Genomic DNA, 27,730 nt, shown 5'->3' on the forward strand with positions numbered 1-27,730 from the left:
ATCAACAAACTGGAAAAGGTGCAAAGATATGCAACTAAATGGCTCCAAGAACTGAAAGACAAGAGCTACAAGGAGAGGTTAGACATTATATATGCCAAAACTAGAAGAAAAATAGGTGATATGATCACTACGTACAAAATAGTAATGAGAATCGATATAATTGGTAGGGAAGAATTCCTGAGACTTGGAACTTAACCCTTTAACTGTGCAATGCGCCTGCAGGCCCAGGCTTCGGGTGTGCAACGTGCCTCTGGGTGTTTTTATTTTTCACGTTCCATTCAAAACTCCCGCGGCTACATGGTGTTCACACCAGCTTCCTCAGGGCTCTTGTAAACAGACGCCATCTTTAAAAAAATCATGGTCCACATTGCCGGGTATGAGAGCCTCAGTAGTGAGTGAGCAACCAAGGCTGGTGCTCGCAGCATGAGCGCAAAGCTCTGCTATTCAGCGTGTGACCACAGCATCGCCTAATAATATCAAAATATATATATAACCTGTATTATTTAGCCATGATAGTATTATAGAAGAGCCTGAGTGTGATAATGACTGGGTACAATGTTCAAATATCAGTGATTCAATGCTGTTCACGATGTTCACAGCGCTAGCCACAGCACCACAGCATTATTTCGTCCATCTAGGAATCTTCAAACGACTTCTTAGGTTCCTTTTCAAAATAAACTTGTGATCAATTATTCATTTAACCCTTCAATTGTGCATCGCATCATATGATGCTTTGACCGACTTGCAGTAAATTGCGCATCGCATCATGTGATGCTTTGGAGTACTACGCAAGATTTAAACGGCCCGCGGATACACGGGGTTCACCACACCTTCATCAGGGCTCTTGTAAACAGACATTATTTAAAAAAAAAATCGTGGGCCGAACTCCCGGGTGTTAGGGGCCTCAGTATTGAGTCAGCTACCAAGCCTGACGCACGCAGCATGAGCTCACAGCACTGCTGTTCAGCTTGTGACCACAGCATCGCCTAAAAATGCTATAATATACTTGTTCATGCTATAATGTAGCGATGATATTATTACAGAAGACCCCTGACTGTAATAAAACTGACCAGGGTTCTGATAATAGCAGGATTGTGGTGATATTTGGTGCTGTGCGCCATGGAGGGAGGAGTAATGCTGTGGGAGGGAGGATGGTAGCGTTGTCTTTTGAGTGTGTGTGGCCACCTTTTATTGACTGCACTCACCATACCAGCTTAGTGGTTCGCTATGGTGAACACAAATGTAGATACTTATATATAACGTGTGTATAGTGTGAGATAACAGCGAGAGTAGAAGGTTGGGAGCCGCCATTTTGGTGAGGGTAGAGCGTCGTCTGCAGGACTTATCATGTTGTTTACTGATGACCACGATGGTCTTTGGGCACCATACCAGTTTACTTGTACAAGTATGGTGAATAAAACAGGTAGATATTTATATATAATGTGTGTATATAGCGTAATAACACCACACAGTATTGTTGTAGGAGAAATATTAGTGCGTCTGGCCTCGAGGGCGGCCGCCACCAGCTGATGGCACATAGCTATATACCATTTGACACCCACAGGCACATACAAAAAAAAAAAAAAAAAAAAAAAAAATTTCTTCCTAACCTGGTAATTTGTGTTCTCTGATCACGGGAAAAATAATAAAAAAATCGTAAGTGGCATATATTGCCCACTATAGGGCGGGGAAGTGTGGCAAAAATCAGGCGCTGACTGAGCGTGCGTCCCAGGCAGTCTGTTGATCGCCAGCTGTCAGGCCAGAGTTTCCACAAAGAGATAATTACTTAATTATTTCAATGTCTCTGATTTTTCGTAGTTTTTTTGCTGTAATATTATTCAATAGTGTGTAGTGTGATATATTTTTATAATAAAATGAGTGAATCATCACTGTACTCAAAAATATGGTGTGCATATTGTTGATTCAATTATGTTCATCAAACAGTGAAAAAATACTTTGTCGGTTATTACACTATATACACAGGTTATATATAAGTATCTGCATGTTTTGTTCACCATAACAAACTACTAAGTTGGTCTTGTGAGTCAAAAAGCAACGAGGAGTGACCGCCAAACACCAGCGAGCCACTCACTGCCACTCCCTCCCTCAACACCACCTCACTCACTCTCATTTACCTCCCACAATACTCTTTCTGTATTTATTCACTATACACAGACGTTATATATACGTATTTACATGTTTTGTTCACCATAACTGTACATCTAAGCTTGTATGGTGAGTAAAGGCCATAAGACGTAGCTACTCACACAGTCAGTTGGTGGCAGCCGCCCTCAAGGCCAGACACACTAATATTTCTCCTACAACAATACTGTTTGTGGTGTTATTATGCTATATACACACATTATATATAAATATCTACCTGTTTTATTCACCATACTTGTACAAGTAAACTGGTATGGTGCCCAAAGACCATCGTGGTCATCAGTAAACAACATGATAAGTCCTGCAGACGATGCTCCACCCTCACCAAAATGGCGGCTCCCAACCTCCTACTCTTGCTGTTATCTCACACTATACACACGTTATATATAAGTATCTACATTTGTGTTCACCATAGCGAACCACTAAGCTGGTATGGTGAGTGCAGTCAATAAAAGGTGGCCACACACACTCAAAAGACAACACCACCATCCTCCCTCCCACAGCATTACTCTTCCGTCCATGGCACACAGCGCCAAATATCACCACAATCCTGCTATTATCAGAACCCTGGTCAGTTTTATCACAGTCAGGGATCTTCTGTAATAATATCATCGCTACATAATAGCATGAACAAGTATATTATGGCATTTTTAGGTGATGCTGTGGTCACAAGCTGAACAGCAGTACTGTGAGCTCGTGCTGCGTGCGTCAGGCTTGGTAGCTGACTCAATACTGAGGCCCCTAACACCCGGGAGTTTGGCCCACGATTTTTTTTTTAAATGGCGTCTGTTTACAAGAGCCCTGATGAAGGTGTGGTGAACCCCGTGTATCCGCGGGCCATTTAAATCTTGCGTAGTACTCCAAAGCATCACATGATGCGATGCGCAATTTACTGCAAGTCGGTCAAAGCATCATATGATGCGATGCGCAATTGAAGGGTTAAAGAAGAGGAGGTCGTAGTTTTAAACTACTAAGCTTAGTTACTAAACAAAGCTGGTGAAGAAGTATAAGAAAATTTACTTAAACAAACAGAGTGGTAGATGGTTGGGAACAAGTTAGGTGAGGTGGTGGTGGAGGCCAAAACTGTTAGTAGTTTCAAAATGTTATATGAGAAAGAGTGTTGGGAAGACAGGACACCATGAGCGTAGCTCTCATCTTGTAACTTAGGGTAATGTAAGCTAAAGTGATGTACGAAGGGTTGACCTAGAAAGGGGAGTTTCGTTATACTTGGTGCTATGTTTTTGCAGTTTATTATTACAGTATTGTATATAGGAAAAAATATTATTTAAAGTTTTATAGCATATAAAATGTATTGAACTGTACTGTACTGCACTCTGACATTAATAAAGTTTTTCTTTTCAGTTTCATAAATGGCCCAGCAAAGGAAATTACCAGTGAGAGATCTTTGTCAACTTTGACTTTTGTGAATTATTAAACATTTCTGCATTTCTACTTTGAAAAATAATGTGATTTGCAGAGGGAGGTGGTGATGCATAAAAGAAAGAGTGAACTTTTTGTAATAAAGTACTTATTGTAGAATGAGTACTGGTAATGCATTTGGGTAATATATATTGCATTCATTTTAGTCATGATGGAAGATGATACAGAGAGAGATAGAAAGCTAAATAGAGCAAGTAGAGTTTATCCTTCAAAATCAAAGAGGCTTGTACCACCCATAGTGAATCCTGTTACACAAGAGAGGTGTTTCTTAGAGAATACAGATAGTTGTGTGCAAGTGCCAACACCTTTCAACATAGATCTTCCTCGTTTTAACTTGGAAGGCAATGCTTCAACTTCATCTCAGATCTTTTTATGTGATTCAGCTTCACTAATTCAGGGTTCCAATCTGCAAGCACACTGTGCTGATTCCGACTCTTTTGGAAGTTTTAACTTCGTAACCTTAAAAGACTTAACCCTTTTAGGGCCTGACATGAGAAATGCCACCACCCAAACTCTATATGAAACCACTGAAAAATTACCTCGGAATCCCAAAAGTGTATCAGACATAGCTGTTAAACTTAGTATACCTCATGGCTTTCAGGCTTATAAAAAATCACTCTCCAATAGGTTAAAATCTCACTGTAATTCATGTTCATCTGACTCTAATAGAGAGAGTTCTTTTCTGAAAAGTATGAATATATCCAACTCACAAAAAGAAAATGTTATCAGATATGTACAAAAGAGCAGTTTTAAGTCATTAAAGCAAGATGATGATACTTTGGCTTCTGAAAAGCTTAAACGGCCTCAGCATCAAGTCGTTGGGTTTCTTGAAGATCATGCTGAATTTGGCTCAGACTGGATGGAAGCCATTGATTTTAGAGGAAGGTACACCCCATCTGTACTAGAGTCAACAGTGGATGGAAGCATTGTAAAGGGTGCAAGAAGGTATGTCAATAAGTAATTTTATGATTAAATAAATTTCAAATGCTGGGAATTATGGGTTTCTATTAACATTGTTTTTTATGTTCATAGTAATGTATAACTTAGGAATATTAGCTTATTAGTTTTGTATTGTGGTTTGGTGGTGTTGTCGTGTTGTTGATCCTTCTTTACGGACAACCGAACCCACAACTCGGTAGAGTGCTTATACTTCACCAGGAGATCACCCTGGGCGCTTCTGGCTCTTGGAGAGGGGCTCAACGTCACACGTTTAGGGGATGCGGTTCCAATACTTAGCCTTGTTGTCACGTGCACACACCCACTCGAGCCGCTGTGACTCCCCACTCTCTCCTTAGGTGATATGATCTCCTCAATCCCCTTTGACTTATTAGCTTTCCGTCTTACCCTGTCCACAGCAGTGGTTCTTGGTTCTTTCTCTCTCTCCTTCTTTACTACATCCTGGGAAGCCTCACTAGGACCAGGGCAAACACCAGCAAATTTGATTACATTTACTGGACAAAGCACATACACAATACATACACACAAATAATAATAATAATGAATCCTACACTCTGTATTATTTCGGTCAGGTTGCACTCTAACACCATCAGAACTCCATCATTTACTTATCAAGTGGTATCCTATCTCCGGATTCACCACCTAATACTACCAACCTCCTCAAGTAGATCAAGTCTTATAACACAATGTTGCACTATCAGCAAGAGAACATATATCTGTAAACATGTGCAAGGAAAATCAGCATATGAATGCAATAACATAAATATTATTATAAGTGTTCCTTGATATACAACAATGATCAATCGATCACCCTATCAGTCCTAGAACACATACATTTGTAGGTAATCCAGCTGTAACTCTATACTTCAGTATAAACACTCCTTGGCACAAGAATGGCAAACAATCACTCACCTTTCACTGCGTCTTGCACGATAATGACAACCAAACACTCTAACAACTCCCTACAAGTAATCATTTAGAACTTCCCTTCCATATCTGGAAGTTCACTACCCTGATCTCTTCAGGTTCTTCCGGGTTTAACTACCAGGATCCTCTGCAGCTCCTCCAGGCTGCTACACCATGAAGTTTTCCTTGAGCAACTATGGAGCTTCACCACTTCTACTAGGGTCCTCCACAGCTCTCCTGGCTGCTACACCATGAAGTTTCCTCGAGCAATTATGGTGCTTCACCACTTCTACAGAAGCACGTGACACTCCTCTTCACTGCCTCTCCTCACAGCTCGAGATCCTACTCTTCCACTACCTTGGAGTCTCATCAACTACTTCCTCTGTGCTGGCTTCGAAGTTCTCAGCAACTTCTTCCCCAAAAACAAACCACAGATTGTCTAGTCGAGGGCGCTCCTCCCTCTGACGGAGTCTGGTCAGGTCACTCCCACGGCCCACGATAATGTCTCTGGGCGGCTTAATAAACACTCCTCGCTGTCCAGGACTTGAGACCACAATGTTCCCAGCTCGATTCCACAGCTGGAACGTCTACACACTTCCCTTCTCTTGGAGATATATCACTAGGGGTCCCTCTCTGACAGGAGCTCACACAGAGCGCAGCTTCCCCTCGCGATGTCTGGTACTCAAGTGACTTAAGCTCCTCTCTAAGCGAGCCTCACACCTCCAGCAAATTATCCACATCTCCTAACCAGTCATTTATCTATTTTCTTATTTACTGCCCATAATCTCAAATTGTTTATCGAATCCAACCAACTATTTTACATCTGTATCTTCACCTCTATATTTCTTAGACCTTCTAGTCAGGTCAGGCTTGATAGAATAATTCTCGAAGGGAAGAGTCGTTTTTCGGCTGCCTGGGGTCATAACATTAGCCAACAGTGGTGATTTTTGAAATTGGAAATTATCTTCAGGTCATTAACACACTCCTAGTGTACTAGATGAGTACACACTCTGTAACCTCTGCATTATTGAGGATCCATTGTGATAGAGGTGAGAAAACCCCCAGGATTGAATGTAATGAAATACTACCTGAATATGACCTTTTAGTATGGAACAGTCTTAGCAAGATAGCTTAACTCTTGACTGCCGCTAATTGTATACTGTATTAGCTTGCTTAACCCAATTATATGGGAAGGACTCCCTGCCGGATAAGCCAGACATGTGGATAAGCAGAATTCTTACCGTGGAAGTTCGAAAGTTAACATATTCACAATTTTTTGTACCACAACCAACATAATTTGAATTGGCACACACAGACTTTTATGTAATTATAAAATATTCAAGCACAGTATTGTAATTCATTGTAAACAGAAACTTCAGCTTATATTGTTGTAGTTTATCTTCTTGATTGATGCTACACATCTTGAAGTTAAGAATTCTTGACAATTTACATAACCTAACCTAACACAACACTAAAATTAACATTTAAATTACTGTACAGTACATGAGCTTGACAAGGTAAGTTTTGACTACCAGCTGCTGAAGCCTCACTGGTTGATGGGTCTTTGGTTGCTGTTCTTACCAAATAAGAATCAAGTTTAGCTTGCTTCCTGTGTTCATTGGCCTCTCTTTTATGATCAGCTCTTTGGTTTGCCTCAGATACTGATACATATTTCCAACTTCTGGATTAGCACAGTAGGATGAAAAATTAATTAGCATGTCAACAGAAGACTTGAGTAAACTGTACTTTGTTGTCTGTGGTGTTGGCTCCTTATTGTTATCTTCGTTCTCCTCTTCATCCACCTCACCAGTAACAGGCTAGAGAATATCTTCTTTGCTCATCACATCATATCCTAGGTCATTGACATCTCTTTCTAGCCATTCAACCACATCCTGTCTTTCTAAATTTTTACTAGCTTTTCTAAAAAACTGCCGGATAACCCAAAAGAGTCAGAACAGCGGGCTTTGAATAAGCGAGCTAAGCACCACATAAGATTTAAAATTTCCATGGCTACGAAGGGTTTACATCGGTTTTCCAGTGAACACAATGTTGTTCAAGATGTTCATGGCACTTGACAGGCAGCCACAGCACACTGCCATTGTTTGGTCCATCTAAGCATCTTGAAACGACTTCTCATGTTCCTTTAAAAAATAAACTTGGGAAAATTATTTATTTACAAGATTTATTAACCAGGATTCTGATAATAGCAGCATTGTCATGAGAATTACGATGTGTGTAGTATGCTGGAAGGAGGAATGTTGGTAAGGGAGGTAGAGTCATCAGCTGGCTGGTGTATGGTGGCCGCTATTACTGTTTGGACTCGCCATACCAGCTAGTGGTCCATTATGGTGAACAGAAATGTAAATACCTATGTATAATGAGTGTATAGTGTAATAACCAGTTAAAAGAAAGATGAGAAGAGGTATCCTGGCAGTGAGGTAGCGTCGTCAGTTGACAGTGTGGCGGCTGATATTACTGTTAGGACTCACCATGCCAGCTTGGTAATTACCTAAGTGTAGGATGAGAGCTACACTCATGGTGTCCCGTCTTCCCAGCACTCTTTGTCATATAACACTTTGAAACTACTGATGGTTTTGGCCTCTACCACCATCTCACCTAACTTGCTCCAACCATCTACCACTCTGTTTGCAAAAGTGAATTTTTTTTTATTTCTTCGGAAGCCTTATTTAGCTAGTTTAAATCTACGACCTTGTTCTTAACCCCTGGGCTGCTCTTGTGATTTTAGTTTGCAACATGCCTAGGCACAAGAAAAAATTCCAATTTTTTTTTCGTCTGTATATAAGTGTTCATTTGTGTTCACTGATCTCTGGGAAAAACAAAAATTTTACTTACCAATGTCGTAAATGAGCTGAGAAGTTGGGCGATGACGTCAAATCAAGTGCGCGCTCAAGCAGTGTGCGTCCCAGAGACGCCGCGCGTCTCAAGCAGCTGGCTGCGTTTCAAGCAGCCAGAGTTGCCACAAATTTATTTTTGCGGCATTGTTTACAGTGTTTAGGCGTATTTTACCACAATTTTTTTTTCATTTCGATTGTTCAAAGTAATGTCACCTGATGTTGTATTATACAGAGCACCACTTGGTTTCCAAACCCCTTGGGGACGAGACCTGCCGGTTAACATGTAAGTTCGTATACGAGAAATGGAGGAAAAAAAAATATTAAAAATTATGAAAAACTCTTTGGAAAAAAATCGACAGGTTCATAGCGTAAATGCGACCGTATTTTGTTTGTACTCACCAATAATTGAAGTCCTGATCCGCTGATGTTGATGATCGATGCTGATGAAGCATAGTTATTTACATGGAAGAGGTGGTGGTGGTGGATGTTGATGGTGTTGGGTTGACTGAAGTTGTTGGGTTGACTGGGTCAACATGCAATGAGTCAGGTGCAGGTGATGCAATGCGAGCTTTCTTGGAAGTCATTGCAAAAGACTCTTTAATTGACATTTGTTTCATTCCCTTGGCTCTTGTTTTTAAAAACTTCATATACAAATTGTACAGAGTCATCATATCCTTAGTTTCAAACTCGCTGTAACTCGTGTCCATAAATGCCAGAATGTCTTCAAAATTTTGCTGAACTTTTTCCATATTACATTTTTCCTTTAACGTTTCTTCATCCTCTTCCTCTCCATCTTCTTCATTGCACTATTCTGGCTTTTTTGCTGTACGTACTAATTCTATAATTTCATCATCAGTCATGTTTCGATTGTTTGGGGCTTCATCAAAATCTATCCATCTATCTATTATTTCAGTCACCAGTTCTGCTTTCAGCTCAGTGGACTTAATCCCCTTGACATAGGCTAGGAGTTCCTCTCTTAATTTTTTCCTCTCGCTAACTTTCTTCACTGCAAATCCTTCAAAATCTGCCTCGTCATCTTCCTCAGGAAACAGACTTGACGTGGTTATCTTGAGATGACTTCGGGGCTTTTTAGTGTCCCCGCAGCCCGGTCCTCGACCAGGCCTCCACCCCCAGGAAGCAACTCGAGCTAGGTAACAGGAGCATAGGGGTGAAAGAAACTCTGCCCATTGTTTCTCGCCGGCGCCTGGGATCGAACCCAGGACCACAAGTCCAGCGTACTGTCCACTCGGCCGACCGGCCCCCGACATGGGCCAAAGTTTTTTCCAACTGTTTCTAGTGTTGTCTGCTTTAGCTCATCCCATGCACTAGCAATAGTCCAGATAGCTGACTTTATTGTGAAGACTTTATAAAAGTCCTTAAGTGTTCCAAGCTGATTATTAAGACGTCTGGCAAACATCCTCTTGTAGTGGTGTTTAAGGTTCTTAATTATTACTTGATCCATGGGTTGGATCACTGAAGTTGTATTGGGTGGCAAGAACATTCCAATAATATTGCCATTTACAAGCTCATCACCTCGTAGATGCGTTGAACTGTTATCTAGCAGCAACACAACTTTGCTGTTTTGCGGGAGACCAACACTTTTCAGATGCGCCTTCACCTTGGGTTCAAAGTTCTTATTAAATCACTCGACAAATATTACTCGAGACATCCACGCACTTGGCTGGTCCTTATAAATCACAGGGAGGCACCTGGCTGACTTTAAAGCCCCGGGGTTTTTACTAATTCCAATCACAAGTAATTTTAATTTGTGCGTGCCAGCTGCATTTGCACAGCACAACAAAGAAATTCTCTGTTTGTTCTGTTTATAACCACCTGAAGGATTGTCCTCACCACTATGAGCCATCATGTCTGTGGGAAGCATACGCCAGTACAAACCTGTCTCATCAGCATTATAAATTTGCTCTGGAGATAAATTTTGTTCCTGTACCATCTCCGCAAATTTACTTACATACTCATTAGCACCAACAATATCAGCAGATTGTCTTTCACCATGCACTTTAATGATCCTAATGCCATGACAGGTTTTAAAACTTCTGAGCCATCCATCACTGTATACACACTTTTGAGTAATTTTCATTGCTTGGTGAAATTCACGCGCCTTTTCCACAAGCAGTTAGCCTGCCACTGGCTTCTTCGTCACCTCACGTCTCTGTTTGTACCACTCCCACACTGCGTTATCAACACTCTCCACCTTTGCTTTACTTACTACCTTTCTATTTTGTATTGCTTTATCACTTTCATTTCTAGAGAAATAGTAAAAAATGATAGGTTTAGCCTTAAGAAGATTAGGTTTAGCCTTAAGAAGATAAAAACAGTACTTTTACTAATGCCATATTCAACGCACATGACACTTCTCGGGTCACCGCTCTCCACCTTCTTAATTATTTCAACTTTCTTCTCAAATGTCATCACTGACCTCTTTCGTTTATGTAACCCACTTGTTGATGCTTTCACTGACACAATGCGTGCATTTGGAGTTGACATGGTGCACGGATGTTCCTTAATTGTGTTGATATGTAAAACAAAGTCACGGAATGAACACTCCAGTCTCGTGACAAATTCAAACAATGGGAACAATAGGCCGTGAGTCTGTGATGTCACAGGGTAGCAGGCGGTGCCCAACACGGTCAGTGGGCAAACTAAACCATCTCCCACCCACCCACCACCACGGGCCGGCGCAACGCTTGGCTGACCACTTCCTCACCCGAACTTGGTTCGTGTAGGGTAACCCCAACCCCGGCCAGCATGAAGCTTGGCAGACTACTTCCTACCTGAACTTAGTTCGTGTAGCGTGACTCCCCAACCCCAATTGGGAAACTGGAAGTTTCGGATAACTAAAGTTCGGGAACCAAGTGGGGCTCTGTAATACAACTTTCATACATTCAATAAACACTCACATATTAGTGTCACAATTATGCACGCACAAATGTTTTCTTTTACAACATATATAATATGTTTTCAGATTTTTCATCAATATATACATGCACTCACTCAATTAGTACAAGTTTTTGCACCATTATTGGACATTTAGAAATCCTGGAGACAGTGGTAGTCGTTGAAGCAGTTGACATGACACAAAGAGACGGCACACACTTCGCACCATGTTTGCACCAATTTATGTTTCTGTGGTCTTGTGTGCTTTTACAAACCATGCACTCATGCTGGGCTATTGCACGCTTTCCAAATAGTGGCAAATTTTTTAATCTGTGTACTTGAAAGCCCTCCCTGTAAGTAAGCCTTGGTGTAGCAGCATGGTTCAGTATGGGGTTCTGATTGTGTCTTTGTATGCCAGGAATGTCTTTGCTAAACTTTGTTAGTAACTGTGTCACAACTGAAAAACTAAACACACGGAATTATGGTTTATGACTTATTTTCATCAGATGCATATAGTATTTAAACTGTTCAGCATGGTTACGTCACCAAGGTGAAAAAACCAGCATATTGAATGTAATGAAATGCCATTTTCTGGGTGAGACCCAGAGGCTCTCCGGAGTTATCCAGGCTGATATGCATCTATTAGCTTTCTGGCATCAAAGTGCATGTAATTCTTGCCTACCAGGGACCACGCACCAGAACCTGGCCCCCCTCAGAGACACAAGGAGCAATGGCCTATAAAACCCCCCGTGTGGTTGGGAGGATTCTGTGTCTGCCATCGACCAGGTCTGGCACCCAGAAAGATAGGCGCCCCAAAATAAACCCCTATTCTGGTGAAAATATTGCTACTGAAAGCCGAACGAGTGGACAGAACTCCCCAAACAAAAATTTGCAAATGATCATGACGTTATCATGTTGCCGCACCGTTATCTGCGCACCCCCCTCCCCAGGAGGGGGAAGGGGAAGCCCCAGACTCTTGCACCTAGCATGCCACCCACAGCACACCCCAAGTTAGGTTGAGTTTTACCTGTAAGCGCGCCCCTACCACCTGCACTCAAATATTTATACTCTTTCCAGTTTTGTCAACTCGATTTTTGTGCTACGTCGTTTATTTTGGTATTAAATTGTTCACAATCGAAAGACGCACATTTCCGAACTACAGAGCACCACTTGATTTACGAAATTTAGTTATCCTTAACTTCCAGTTTCCCGATTGGGGTTGGGGAGTTATGCTACACAAACAAAGTTTGGGTAGGAAGCGGTCCGCCAGACGATGCGCCGATCTGTGGTGGTGGGTGGGAGATGGTCCAGTTTGCCCACTGACCGTGGGCGCCACCACTCTAGAATGCCTTCTACACTGTGACTTCACAGATTCACAGCCTATTATTCCTATTATTTTGAATTGTCACGAGGCTGGAGTGTTCATTTTGTGATTTCGTTTTACATATTTGCACAATCAAGAAACATCTGTGCACCATGTGGGCTCCAAATGCATGCATTGCATCAGTGATGGCTGGCTGGTGGGTGGATGGATGGGGGAGCTTGGGTGGGAGGGAGTGTGAGAGAGAGGGGGATAATTATTGAGAAAGGGAGGGAGGGGAAGGTAGGGAGGGGAAGGTAGGGAGAGATGCTAGGAGGTAGGCAGGAAGGGGAGGGAAGTAGTGATGATGGATGGGAGAATTAGGGACGAAGGGAAAGGCAGGCTGGCAGGCAGGCTGGATAGCTGGCAGGCAGGCAGGCAGGCAGGCAGGCAGGCTGGATGGCAGGCAGGCAGGCTGGATGGCAGGGAGGCTGGCAGGCAGGCTGGATGGCTGGCGGGCAGGCAGGCTGGTAGGCAGGCAGGTAGGCAGGCTGGATGGATGGCAGGCAGGTAGGCAGGCTGGATGGATGGCAGGCAGGCAGTCTCACAGGCTGGATGGATGGCAGGATGGCGGGCAGGCAGGATGACTGGCAGGCAGGCTGGCTGGCAGACAGGCTGGATGGCAGGCAGGCTGGCTGGCAGACAGGCTGGATGGCAGGCAGGATGGCTGGCAGGCAGGCAGGCAGGCAGGCAGGCAGGCAGGCAGGCAGGCAGGCAGGCAGGCAGGCAGGCTGGCAGACTGGCAGGCAGGCAGGGAGAAATGGGTGTTGAGGTGAACTGTGACCTTTGAGATGGGATGTAGGGGGGGGGGGGGGTGGGGAAGGGACCAGCTCACTCCGATAAGCCTAAACCACACGCCACCCGTTACAGTAGTCAGATTTGTTTGCTAATTTCAGTACATCATATATATTTCTGGGGGGGAGGGGGAGCCCCGTCGGCTCCCTGGAGCTATCCAGGCTGAATGGATATGTATAACTTTCTGGCATCAGTCAATGCATGGAGCTCTTGCCTACTGGGGACCACGAGCCAGAACCTGGCCCCCACTAGAGAGGCACGAGGAGCAATGGCTTATAGAGACCCCCCCTTTATTATTGGGAGCATTCTATGTCTGCCATCAACCGGGATAGGCACCAAGAAAGGTAGGCGCCCCAAAACAAACCCCTATTCTGGTAAAACTATTGCAACCAAAGACTGAACAAGTAGACAGAATTCCCCAAATGAAAACTAGCAAACGAGCATGATGTCATCACGTTGCTGCGCTGCTGTCTGCGCAATCCCCCCTCCCTGGGAGGGGGAAGGGGCAGCCCCAGACCTAACCGTCGGCGACCTACCCTACAGTTCTTGGCTGATGGGAGTCTAGTGCGGTCGTACCTCTGGTTCCAGTGTTTTGTTACAGTTCTGTGCCTTGCGGTGTGAGCTGTCCCTACTGGTGGTGCGTGGGCTAGGAGTGAGACTCTACGGTACTCAGGGTGCATGCGCCTAGGGTTTCCTTCCCTAGGTGCCCTGTAAGTACTGCCCTTGGGGCTTGGGGCCACCTTCTACAAGTCACCTCTGGATCTACCTCCGCTATGCTGTTTACTGCTCTGTATTTGGCCGCCCTTGGGGTCAGCTGGGTTTTTTCTTGCCCTTGTTTGTCTCTGGGTAGGGGGTAGGTTTTGTCACTGGCAGGGGCACGGGGTACTGAGCAGCAAATTTTCATCTATAACAACGGCTGGCTCTGTTCCTCATGGGTACCTTGCCCTCTTGTGGGGTTTTTGTTTGGGGTGCCCCAAAGAATGAGGTGATTTGATAAAATGCTATGCCCAAGATTACCATCCGAGTTGCCGGCGGGGAAGTGGTTCAAATAGCTTCGGCTATCACTTCCTTTTGTCCGGCCGTGATGGTCAAGCGGATTAAGGCGCCCTGTAGTTACCAGTTGCATTGCTCCTGGGAGTATGGGTTATGGTCACTTCTGGGGTGTGAGTTTTCAGTCGCATATAGTCCTGGGGACCATTCAGGCTTGTTCGCATTTGTGTTCCTCACGTGTGCCCCAAAGAATGAGGTGATTTGATAAAATGCTATGCCCAAGATTACCATCCGAGTTGCCGGCGGGGGAAGTGGTTCAAATAGCTTCGGCTATCACTTCCTTTTGTCCGGCCGTGATGGTCAAGCGGATTAAGGCGCCCTGTAGTTACCAGTTGCGTTGCTCCTGGGAGTATGGGTTCGAGTCACTTCTGGGGTGTGAATTTTCAGTCGCATATAGTCCTGGGGACCATTCAGGCTTGTTCGCATATATATATATATATATATATATATATATATATATATATATATATATATATATATATATATATATATATATATATATATATATATATATATGTCGTACCTAGTAGCCAGAACGCACTTCTCTGCCTACTATGCAAGGCCCGATTTGCCTAATAAGCCAAGTTTTCATGAATTAATTATTTTTTGACTACCTAACCTACCTAACCTAACCTAACCTAACTTTTTCGGCTACCTGACCAAACCTTACCTATAAAGATAGGTTAGGTTAGGTTAGGTTGGGTTGGTTAGGTTTGGTCATATATCTACGTTAATTTTAACTCCAATTAAAAAAAATTTACCTCATACGTAATGAAATGGGTAGCTTTATCATTTCATAAGAAAAAAATTAGAGAAAATATATTAATTCAGGAAAACTTGGCTTATTAGGCAAATCGGGCCTTGCATAGTAGGCTGAGAACTGCGTTCTGGCTACTAGGTACGACATATATATATATATATATATATATATATATATATATATATATATATATATATATAAATATAAATATATATAATGTGTATACAGAGCACCACTTGGTTTCCGCCGAACGCCTTGGGGACGAGGTCCGTCGATTAACATGTAAGTTCGTAAATGAGAAATAGAGGGAAAAAATAAACTAGAAATGTAAAAAGAAAAAAAAATCATGAAACAACTCTAGGGAAAAAAATCGACAGGGTCATAGCATAAATGCGACGGTATTTTGTTTGTACTCACCAATAACTGAAGTCCTGATCCTCTTTATAAAAGTCACTAATTGTTCCTAGCTGATTAATAAGACAACTGGCAAACATCCTCTGGATGTTTCCTGCCAGCCTGCAGGAACATCCTGCCAGCCAGTCTGCAGGAACATCCTGCCAGCCAGCCTGCAGGCACATTCTGCCAGCAATCCTGCAGGCACATCCTGCCAGCCAGCCTGCAGGCACATCCTGCCAGCCAGCCTGCAAGCACATCCTGCCAGCCAGCCTGCAGGCACATCCTGCCAGCCAGCCTGCAGGCACATCCTGCCAGCCAGCCTGCAGGCACATCCTGCCAGCCAGCCTGCAGGCACATCCTGCCAGCCAGTCTGCAGGAACAACCTGCCAGCCAGCCTGCAGGCACATCCAGCCAGCCTACAGGCACATCCTGCCAGCCAGCCTGCAGGAACATCCTGCCTGCCAGCCTGCAGGAACATCCTGCCTGCCAGCCTGCCAAAAATATACGATGATGTACATTTAACCCTCAAACCGCTTGGGGCCCAAATGGAATTCACACCCACAGGTGCAACAAAAAAAAAAAAATAATAAAAAAAATTCCTTCGTCTTATAGAAGTGTTCATTTTTGTTCCCTGATCACGGAAAAAATAACAAAAAAAGTATAGGTGGCATATTTTAGCCGCAATAGGGTAGGGAAGTGTGGCAAAAAACCAGCGTTGAATGTAATGAAACGCCATTTTCTGGGTGAGTCCCGGAGGCTCCCCGGAGCTATCCCAGGCTGATATGCTAATGTCAGACTTTGGCATCAGTCATGTGTATGGAGTTCTTAGGCCTACCGGGGACCACGGCCAGAACCGGGCCCCCTCAGAGAGGCAAGGGGAGCAATGGCCTATAGAAGCCCCCGTGTAGTTGGAAGCATTCTATGTCTGCCATCGACCGGAACAGGCACCCAGAAAGGTAAGCGCCCCAAAACAAACCCCTATTCTGGTTAAAATTGCTACCTAATACCGAACTAGTGGATAGAACTCCCCAACCGAAAACAAGCAAATTAGTGTGACGTCACACACTGCCGCGCCGCTGTCTGCGCAGCTCCCCCCTCCCCGGGAGGGGGAAGGGGGAGCCCCAGACCCCCCGCGCCGGCTACCCACACCTCAGTTCTTGAGGCTGGATGTCAAAAACGCGAAAAACCGCCGACCGGAGGGAGGGAGGGATGCCGGGGAGCCTCCGGGACTCACCCAGAAAATGGCGTTTCATTACATTCAACGCTGGTTTTCTGGGGGGAGCCCCGTCGGCTCCCCGGAGCTAACTACCCACAGACAGAAAAAGAGGGACTTACCCGGGAGGCGGTCGTCGCTCACCCCTCAACTCGAAGCCGAGACAACTGGCTGCAACCGCCGACCCAAAGCAACACAGGCCCGACGAGGGCCAGGGACATTCACAAGGTAACGAGCAGCCAGGACCCTGTTCGACCGCCAAAATCCCCGCGCCCGAATATCAGACCAAGACATATTCCCAAAGACGGCAGCAAGAGCCGCGAACTTACGAACGTCATGGGCACGGGGATAGACCGCAGGCTGGCTAGACCTAATAACCCTGCGGACGACCTGAGAGACCCGAACCCGCGAACAGGGAAGAAGGGAAACCGGATCAACCCACAGCGCGTCCCCGGACACAGAAGCTGTGGCGCGCAAATAACGGCGAAGCGCCGCAACCGGACACAAGACATGATGCACCCCCGGCCTGACCAACCAAGCATCAACCACCCATGGACCCCTCCGGAACGCAGCAGTCTCATTCTTCGCCAGAAAAGAAGGAGACGGCTGCAAACGAACAAAACTATCACCACAACCAAAAGAGCAGAAACCCCTGCGCCGGAGGAGAGCATGAAGCTCCCCCACCCGACCCCCAGAGGCCAAAGCCAACAAGAAAAGTGCCTTGGAAAAACAATCCTGGACCGAAGGGGCCACAACGAAACGAGGAGATGAAAGGAAAGCGAGCACTCTGTCCAAAGACCAGGACGGCTCAGGCGACGCATGAGCAGGCCGGAGGTGAAACAATGCACGAGACAGCTTGCGAAACGGCGCAGACGTAACATCGATACCGAAAGCAAGCTGAAGCGGCTCCGCCAGCGCCGCACGATACGAAGCGACAGTGTTAGGCATAAGATGACGGTCCTGAAACAACCACGAGAGGAAGGACAAGACCACCCGAACAGACAAGGAGCTAACACGACGAAGACGCAAAAAGAAACGGAAGGACCGCCAGGAAACTTCATACTGCCGCCGAGAAGAAGCCCTCAGGTGGGACACCAACAAGGAAGCCACCTGATCACCATAGAGATGATGATAGACTCGAGTCAAAAAAACCATACGCGAAGACTCAAGGAGAAGATCGAACCAGCTACGTGACGTACCGGCCCGATCTGCTGAAAGAGGCGGAGCCGCGGGAAAACCCTCGGGTTCGGACACCGAGCAACCAGCGCCTGAAACCAAGGCTGGGCCGGCCACCAAGGGGCCAGAAGGACAACTCTCCCCCGGTAAGTCTCGAAGCGAGTCAGGACCTGGAGCAACAGCCGAACTGGGGGAAAGAGGTACAGGAACCCCCACCTCGACCAGTCGAGCCGAAAGGCATCGACCCCGACGGCCTCGCAATCGGGGAAGGGCGCCGCATAAACGGGAAGACGCCGCGACCACGCCGACGCGAAGAGGTCCACCTCGGGGCGCCCGAACGTCTGGCAAAGCCAACGGAAGGACTCGTCGTCGACCGTCCACTCCGTGGAAAGGGGAACGAAGCGAGACAGGGCGTCGGCCAAGACGTTGGACACGCCCCGTACGTGAACCGCCAGGAGAGCCAAACCCCGAGAACTCAGCAGACGAGTCACCCGAAGCGACCAACCCCAAAGAGACAAGGACCGCATCGAACCCCCGCGGTTCAGGCAATGAACCACCGGAGAGCAGTCCGAATGGAGCCGAATCGTCGATCCGCGGGCCACCCGAATCCTCCCCAGAGCAAACCACACTGCCGCGAACTCCCGCACCGTACTGTGAGCTCGACGGAAGGACGGATCCCAACGCCCCTGGCCGGCCTGGTGAGCACTGGTCACAAAACCCCAGCCGAGAGACGACGCATCCGTGTACACATCGAGCGAGGGCTCGGGTAGGCGCCAAGGCACTGAACCCCGAAAAACCCGAAGAGGAAGCCGGTGACGCAGCAACCGACGCAAGTCCTCCGGGGGTCGAACTCTGCGATCGCGAGAGAGGCGGAAGGGGGAACCCCGAAGGAACCAGAACAGCCGTCGAAGCCAAACCCGACCCGGCGGGTAGACCACCATCGCAAAGTTCAGGCTCCCGCACAGCCCCTCGAGCAACCGCCGGGTGACCCGAGGGCCCTCCAGAAACAGACGAAGGCGGGACCGCAGCCGCAGGAGAGACTCCGGAGGGAGAGACAAGGAGGCGGTCCGAGAGTCCCACACGAGACCCAGCCAAGTCCGAACCTGAAAGGGAACCAGATGGGACTTCCTCCAGTTCACCAAGAACCCGAACCCGGCGAGCTGGGAAAGAACCAAATCCCTGGCTAGCAAGCAAGCTGACTGGCTGGGAGCCCAAACCAGCCAGTCGTCGAGGTAGGCCAACACCCGAACACCTAGGAGACGCAAACGAGCCACCACAACCCGTGTAAGGCGTGTGAACATGCGAGGTGCCAGGTTCAACCCGAACGGGAGACAACGAAAGCGGTAACTCAGACGCCCCACTACAAAACCGAGCCAGTCCCTGAACCGCGGATGAATCGGGACATGCCAATAAGCGTCCCGGAGGTCCAGGGACACCATCCAAGCACCCGGCTCCAAGAGGAGCCGAACCTGAGACAGCGTAGTCATCCGAAAGGAGGGGCAATGAACCCAGGGGTTCAGACGGGACAAGTCCAGAATGAACCGCAGGTCCGCGCAGTCCCGTTTCGGAACCGGAAACAGACGGGAAACCCATCTGAGGGACGACGTCGTTTCGACGACGCCCAAGCGTACCCACTCCAAGACGACTCGACAGAGCGCAGGGGAAGAAGCCTGCCCCGCCAGCCCCGACCCCCCAAAGGGGGGAGGGGCCACCCAACGCCACCGCAGGCCGCGAGACACGACCCGAAAGGCCCACGAATCGTGGGACCAGGCGCGGGCGAACAGCGCAAGCCGCCCCCCCATCGCCCCGTCAAAGGGGCAAACCGCGAAAGGGCCGGCGACCCTTACGAGACCCAGAACCCCGCACAGCGCGAACACCGCGCCGACCAGACGAGGGAGGGTCCGCAGGAGGAGCCAACCCCAAACCTGACACCAGAGGCCTACCACGACGAGAGGAACCCCGAGCCCTGGCACGACCTTTCCGGGAAGACCCACCCCGGGACCCCCGGAAAACCAACAAGTCCGACATCGGACGACAAGCCGCCGACGCAGCCTGAATAAACTGCGCCACGGCCGACTCCCCAAACAGGAGAGGACAAAAAGGTGAAGAACGCCTAAGAGCCAGAGCCCAAGCAGATTCCACGGAGGAACCCAGCACCGCCTGCCGACACGCGAGACGGGAAGCATAGAACAGGGAAACCGCATCCCGCAAAATCGGCGTGAACAGCTTCAACAAGGCAGCCGACGAACGCGCAGCCGAGGACAAGGTGCCGGACCCCGGGACGGACCCAAGCGTCCCCACATCCTCCACGAGCCAATCCGAAGACAGCTCCAGGAGGGAAAAGAACCGCAAGGCCGAACACAAAAGGCCCCGAGCGCGCAAGTCCTCCGCCACGAGCGCCGCCGAAAGGGAGGGAACCTGCACATGGAGCTGAATAACGCCCACATCGCGGGGAAGGGCAGGGGCAAACAAGCACTCATTCAGGTACTCAAGTTCACCCCCCAGGAAAACCTGAAGCACCGTGGAAGCTTCCCGCCACTCCAGCGTGCGGGAACGACAGAAGGAATGCCAGGAATCCAGACCAAACAAGGGGCAGTCTGCTAGCCAGGATGACTCAGGAACCTCGTAACGGAGCCAGAAAGGGAACGAAGTCCCAAACCTGAACGTGGACAGATCCATTTCCGAGGCATAATCCGGGTCACGCAGGAGGTAAGCTGCAAAGGCCGCTCGCACCACACCAGGTTGGATGCGATAAGCCGAAAACCTCCGGAAGGACGGAACCGACGTACCCGGGGGAACACGGAACCATACCCGGGGAGGGGCCGACACCAAATCCAACTCGTACGCAGAGGGGGGGAAAGAAAACCCCACTCCTTGTAACAATAAGCCCCGCTCAGTGGGAAGAAAAACCCAGGCGGGGTCCAGCGGGGCCCAAGGCCCCCAAGTCAGCCCCTCCCCAGCCTCGAGGTCCGTCACCACAGGACCCGAGGCCGAGTCCTCTCCCCAAGCCCCGACCCCACAAGACAAGGACGGAGCAGCCGGAAAAGCTGGAGGAAGGGGGGCCCACTGGTCAGACCCTGAAGCTTCGGCCGGGAGACAAGACTCGAATGCCTCTGCTGCCCCCCCGGAAGGGGCAACCCCCGAAGCTGCCCGAGTCTCGAGATCAAGTAACCCCTGCTCCGACCCCGAAACCCTCAGACGCTTCGGGGCCGGAAGCAGGGGCGGGGGACCAGAACGAACAGAAGGGGAAGGACGAGGAGGTGCGGACTGAACCAGGATCGAAGCGACCCCCACCCCCAAGTCCGGGTCTCGAAAAGCAAAGCGGGGCAGCCCCGGGGCATCCGGGGAAGCAACCAACCGAGCGCGTTGCAACAGACGAAACCTAGACTGCAACGCACGTGCCGCCTGTACCCGAATAGAATCAGAGGATTGGGTAAATTGAGTCACAAGCAAGCAGCAACACTCACAGGACTCAGGGTCGAAAGTATCACCGACCCAACAGGCAGCGTGGCAGAGGCAAAAACAATGAGGGTCACCCTGAGACAAGGGGACCGAGCAACCCTCAAACTCGCACACAGCGAGTGGGGACTCCGGGGTCACATCCATCGGACCCACGCGCCCCCTAGGGGATTCCCAGGGTCCTGAGCGTTTACTTTAAGAGGACTCGCGCTCAGGTAGTCCCAGGCAGGGTGCTGCAAACCGGCGCCCAAAACTACCAAGCAAACTTCTAAAGCTGAACCCCAGGGACGTGTACACTCACGGGGACCTAGCAGGGGTTGCCACCGAGGAGAACAGTGGAAGGGCAAAAACAAACTGAATAAAATGACAGAACCCCCCACCAGGCAAAAAGAAAAAGAAAAACAAAACCCCGCAAGAGGACAGCGAACCCTAAGGAACAGAGCCGGCCGCGATGTCGGGAAGTACAAGCTGAGCAGCACCCTGCGCCCCTACCAGTGCAAACTGCCTCTTACCTGCCGGTAACAAGGGAGAACAGAACACCCAAGAGCCCAACAGGCGGCCGAAAAACCGAAAGGTAAAACGGACCAGCAGAGGCAGACCCCGAGGAGCCTGTGGAAGGTGGCCCCAAGCCCCAAGGGCAGTACTTACAGGGCACCTAGGGAAGGCAGCCCTAGGCGCATGCAGCCCGAGTACTGAAGATAACTCCTGGCTCTCGCACCCACAAAACTAACACCACACACAAAGCACAGTGCAGTAGCGACACCGGAGCCAGAGCACACGACCATCGCCTATAGCATCAGCCTCAAGAACTGAGGTGTGGGTAGCCGGCGCGGGGGGTCTGGGGCTCCCCCTTCCCCCTCCCGGGGAGGGGGGAGCTGCGCAGACAGCGGCGCGGCAGTGTGTGACGTCACACTAATTTGCTTGTTTTCGGTTGGGGAGTTCTATCCACTAGTTCGGTATTAGGTAGCAATTTTAACCAGAATAGGGGTTTGTTTTGGGGCGCTTACCTTTCTGGGTGCCTGTTCCGGTCGATGGCAGACATAGAATGCTTCCAACTACACGGGGGCTTCTATAGGCCATTGCTCCCCTTGCCTCTCTGAGGGGGCCCGGTTCTGGCCGTGGTCCCCGGTAGGCCTAAGAACTCCATACACATGACTGATGCCAAAGTCTGACATTAGCATATCAGCCTGGGATAGCTCCGGGGAGCCGACGGGGCTCCCCCCAGAAAAGGGGCATTGGCAGAGCCTTCGCCAGACGAGGTCTACTCCGCTCGAGCTGTCAGACGGCACTTGCCACAAATATATTATTACCTAATTATTTCAATGTCTCTGATTGATTTTTTCGTAGTTTTTTGCAGTAATATTATTCCATACAGTGAATTGTGGTATATTTATATTATAAAATGTGTGAACCATCGCTGTACTCAAAATTATGGTGTTCATAATAGTGATTCAATTATTATGTTCATAAAACAATAAACAAATAGTTTTGCTGTTGTTACACTATATACACAGCTTATATATAAGTATCTGCACATTTTGTACACCATAACGAACTACTAAGTTGGTCTTGTGAGTCAAAAAGCAACGAGGAGTGACCGCCAAACACCAGCGAGCCACTCACTGCCACTCCCTCCCTCAACACCACCTCACTCACCCTCATTCACCTCCCACAATACTGTTTTTGTATTTATTCACTATACACAGATGTTATATATACATATTTACATGTTTTGTTCACCATAACTGTACATCTAAGCTTGTATGGTGAGTAAAGGCACAAAGACGTACCTACTCACACAGTCAGCTGATCAGCGGCCGCCCTCAAGGCCAGACGCACTAATATTTGTCCTCCAACAATATTGTTTGTGGTGTTATTACGCTATATACACACATTATATATAAGTATCTACCTGTTTTATTCACCATACCTGTACAAATAAGCTGGTATGGTGCCCAAAGACCATAGTGGCCATCAGTAAACACCATGCCAAGTCGTGCAGATGACGCTCCTCCCTCACCAAAATGGCAGCTCCCAACCTTCTCCTCTCGCTGTTATCTCACACTATACACACGTTATATATAAGTATCTACATTTGTGTTCACCATAGCGAACCACTAAGCTGGTATGGTGAGTGCAGTCAATAAATGGTGGCCACACACAGTCAGAAGACGACGCCACAACCCTCCCTCCCACAGCCTTACTCCTCCCTCCATGGAGCACAGCACTAAATATCAACACAATCCTGCTATTATCAGAATCCTGGTCAGTTTTATCACAGTCAGGGGGCTTCAGTAATACTACTATCACTGCTAAATGATAGCAGTATCATATATATTATGGTATTTGTAGGCGATGCTGTGGTCACAAGCTGAACAGCTTTGCTGTGAGCTCATGCTGCGTGCGCCAGCCTTGGTGGCTTGCTCAATACTGACGCTGTAACACCCAAGAATGTTGGCCTGGATTTTTTTTCTAGGTGGCATCTGGCAACTATCAGTCGTGGCTGTACTATAACTGCCCCTATCCTAGGCGGGGCGCTTAACACTTTCTGCGGATGAGGACTCCTCCCGGCGTCCTGTTTCGCCTACCCGCTCTCGCTAAGTGGACATAAACTTATGTCCTCTTTTAAAATATTTGTATAAAATTCAATTTTTATCTGATTTACTTTGGGTTTGTTTCAAACTGCGCGCCATGTGGCTCTCTTTCTCACCAATAGGCTGCATGGTACAATAAGTTCATGAAAGGTTCACAAACATAACAAAAGTAAAAACATTTCGTGTGTGTTTGACTCTCACTGATATGTTCCAGCGTCCTTTTATATTTGGCGCTATTCTATCTTACGCTTTGTTGATCTTTTTTACCTACGGGCTCATAGAACATTCTATTGCGAACACATTGACACAAAAATGAATGATGTACATAGAATAATAATGTCATGAGAGTGAAATAAGTATAAACTTTCAAAGCGCCGTGCGTCGTCCCGTCACCGGTACCGGGTAACAATTTCACCGCTTCCCACACTCTTGCGGGCCGGCCACAATCATTATTCTACACTTATTTTCATATCACCGTGTTGGTGATATGATATGATATGAATCAATCCCAAGAGTAAAAACAGTTTGTTGCTGTTGGGCACACGGCGAGTCATCTTCGTAGTTATTTATTTGGTGCTGGTATCCCTATACGTTTCGTGACTTCTTTTACTGATGTTCTTCTAGAGAATTTTATTGCGAACACGTTGGTACCAAAATGAAATACGTAGCTCGAGAACTAAGGTCAGGTGAGTAAAAAGAGTATACACATTTTTGTTTTTACACTTACGCGGCAAAACGCCGGGAGCACATACGGTTTTTTTTTTACATTCGCCGGGAGGCTGAAAGTGTTAAATTATAGCGCTAGACACGAAATCATATATAAATGATGTGCGCGGTTTCGGTTTTGTCACTGATATCATTTATATATGATATGTGCGGTTTGAGGGTTAATATTAACCCTCAAACCGCGCATATCATATATAAATGATATCAGTGACAAAACCGAAACTGCGCACATCATTTATATATGATTTCATGTCTAGCGCTATAATTTAAACGCCCCGCCTTGGATAGGGGCAGCTATAGTACAGCCACGACCGATAGTTGCCAGATGCCACCTAGAAAAAAAATCCAGGCCAACATTCTTGGGTGTTACAGCGTCAGTATTGAGCAAGCCACCAAGGCTGGCGCACGCAGCATGAGCTCACAGCAAAGCTGTTCAGCTTATGACCACAGCATCGCCTACAAATACCATAATATAAATGATACTGCTATTATTTAGCAGTGATAGTATTACTGAAGCCCCCTGACTGTGATAAAACTGACCAGGATTCTGAAAATAGCAGGATTGTGGTGATATTTAGCGCTGTGCTCCATGGAGGGAGGAGTAATGCTGTGGGAGGGAGGGTTGTGGCGTCGTTTTCTGACTGTGTGTGGTCACCAATTATTGACTGCACACACCATACCAGCTTAGTGGTTCGCCATGGTGAACACAAATGTAGATACTTATATATAATGTGTGTATAGTGTGAGATAACAGCGAGAGGAGTAGGTTGGGAGCCGCCATTTTGGTGAGGGAGGAGCGTCATCTGCACGACTTGGCATGTTGTTTACTGATGGCCACTATGGTCTTTGGGCACCATAACAGCTTATTTGTTCAGGTATGGTGAATAAAACAGGTAGATACTTATATATAATGTGTGTATATAGCGTAATAACACCACAAACAATATTGTTGGAGGACAAATATTAGTGCGTCTGGCCTTGAGGGCGGCCGCCCATCAGCTGACTGTGTGAGTAGGTACGTCTTATGGCCTTTACTCACCATACAAGCTTAGATGTACAGTTATGGTGAACAAAACATGTAAATACGTATATATAACGTCTGTGTATAGTGAATAAGTACAGAAAGAGTATTGTGGGAGGTAAATGAGGGTGAGTGAGGTGGTGTTGAGGGAGGGAGTGGCAGTGAGTGGCTCGCTGGTGTTTGGCGATCACTCCTCGTTGCTTTTTGACTCACAAGACCAACTTAGTAGTTCGTTATGGTGTACAAAACATGCAGATACTTATATATAACCTGTGTATATAGAGTAACAACAGCAAAACTATTTGTTTATTGTTTTATGAACATAATTGAATCACTAATATGCACACCATAATTTTGAGTACAGCGATGGTTCACACATTTTATAATATGAATATACCACAATTCACTGTATGGAATAATTTTACTGCAAAAAAACTAAGAAAAAATCAGAGCATTGAAATAATTAGGTAATAATATATTTGTGGCAACTGCCGTCTGACAGCTCGGGCGGAGTAGACCTCGTCTGGCGAAGGCTCTGCTAACGCCCCTTTTTTTGCCACACTTCCCTACCCTATTGCGGCTAAAATATGCCACCTACGATTTTTTTGTTTTTTTTTCCGTGATCAGGGAACAAAAATGAACACTTCTATAAGATGAAAGAATTTTTTGGATTTTTTTTTTGTTGCACCTGTGGGTGTGAATTCCATTTGGGCCCCTAGCGGTTTGAGGGTTAAGGTTCTTCAGGGCTGGGGCAAGATTTACTAGACCATCAGAATATGGTAATACCAACGAATTTTTCAGTTCTGGTTTAGACTTAGTAGTCTGTTTGTAGAAAGTCCTTTTTGCTTGACCAAACGCAAGATCCAAGATCGATTCTTGGTATTTTAACTTCTTCCCAATTTCAAATATATTTGCTTCATCAAAAAATTCCGGACTGCAAACTCTCAGTGCTCTGAGAAACATACCAGAAAAAACTGCCTGCTTGACCTGAACATGATTAGTTATTATTAGTTCTGTTGGATCTGTGGCATATAGACTTTCCAAATGGCTTGTCCAAGTCTTGTCTCCAGTAGTAGGTTCCATTTCCAACTCACACATAACAAACAACTTGGACTTGGTTAACAAGTTGTCTAGTTTGAAATTAAATTATGATTTTAAACTTGTGAGTTTTGATGTGACGGCTCTGTTCACTAGGGTTCCTGTTGATGATCTGTTGTCATTCTTACGGCATCTACTCCCAAGGTATAATTTAACTTTACCTACTAACACCATTATTGAACTTATAAAATTGTGCATTAAAGATAATTATTTCAGCTTTAATGATTCTTTTTATAAACAAACATTTGGTATGGCGATGGGGAATCCCGTCTCCCCTGTTTTGAGCAATCTGTACATGGAATGTTTTGAAACAAATATCCTTCCCAGGATTTTACCCTCAAATTTGCTTTGGTATAGATACGTTGACGATATTTTATGCCTGTGACCGGTTAACCATGACGAAACTGATTTTCTAAATCAAATTAATTAGCTGGTTACGTCAATTAAATTCACAATTGAGAACGAAGTGAATGGTGTTCTGCCTTTTTTAGACATCATGAGTCATAGAATTAGTAGGAGTTTCAAATTCAATATGTATAGGAAACCTACCAATGTGTGCTCGTATGTCCATTTCTACTCAAATCATCACGTTCAGGTCAAGCGGGCCATTTTTTCTGGTATGTTTCTCAGAGCACTGAGAGTTTGCAGTCCGGAATTTTTTGATGAAGAAATAGCAAATATATTTGAAATTGGGAAGAAGTTAAAATACCCAGAATCGATCTTGGATCTTGCGTTTGGTCAAACAAAAAGGACTTTCTACAAACAGACTACTAAGTCTAAACCAGAACTGAAAAATTCGTTGGTATTACCATATTCTGATGGTCTAGTAAATCTTGCCCCAGCCCTGAAGATATTAATCTAGTGTT

General features: G+C 46.7%; 1 protein-coding gene across 1 annotated transcript in view; it reads left to right on the top strand.

The window, feature by feature from the left end:
* The window catches only part of LOC123761864 (uncharacterized), a 416,218-nt gene that overhangs the window by 39,948 nt on the left and 348,540 nt on the right, over positions 1–27,730 (top strand). The window contains 1 exon segment of the mRNA XM_069330791.1: positions 3,526–4,548. Within this exon segment, the coding sequence (XP_069186892.1) occupies positions 3,752–4,548 (797 nt within the window). The 5' untranslated portion in view covers positions 3,526–3,751.

The sequence above is a fragment of the Procambarus clarkii genome, chromosome 24 (genome assembly GCF_040958095.1).
Source record: "Procambarus clarkii isolate CNS0578487 chromosome 24, FALCON_Pclarkii_2.0, whole genome shotgun sequence".
NCBI classification, from domain to species: domain Eukaryota; kingdom Metazoa; phylum Arthropoda; class Malacostraca; order Decapoda; family Cambaridae; genus Procambarus; species Procambarus clarkii.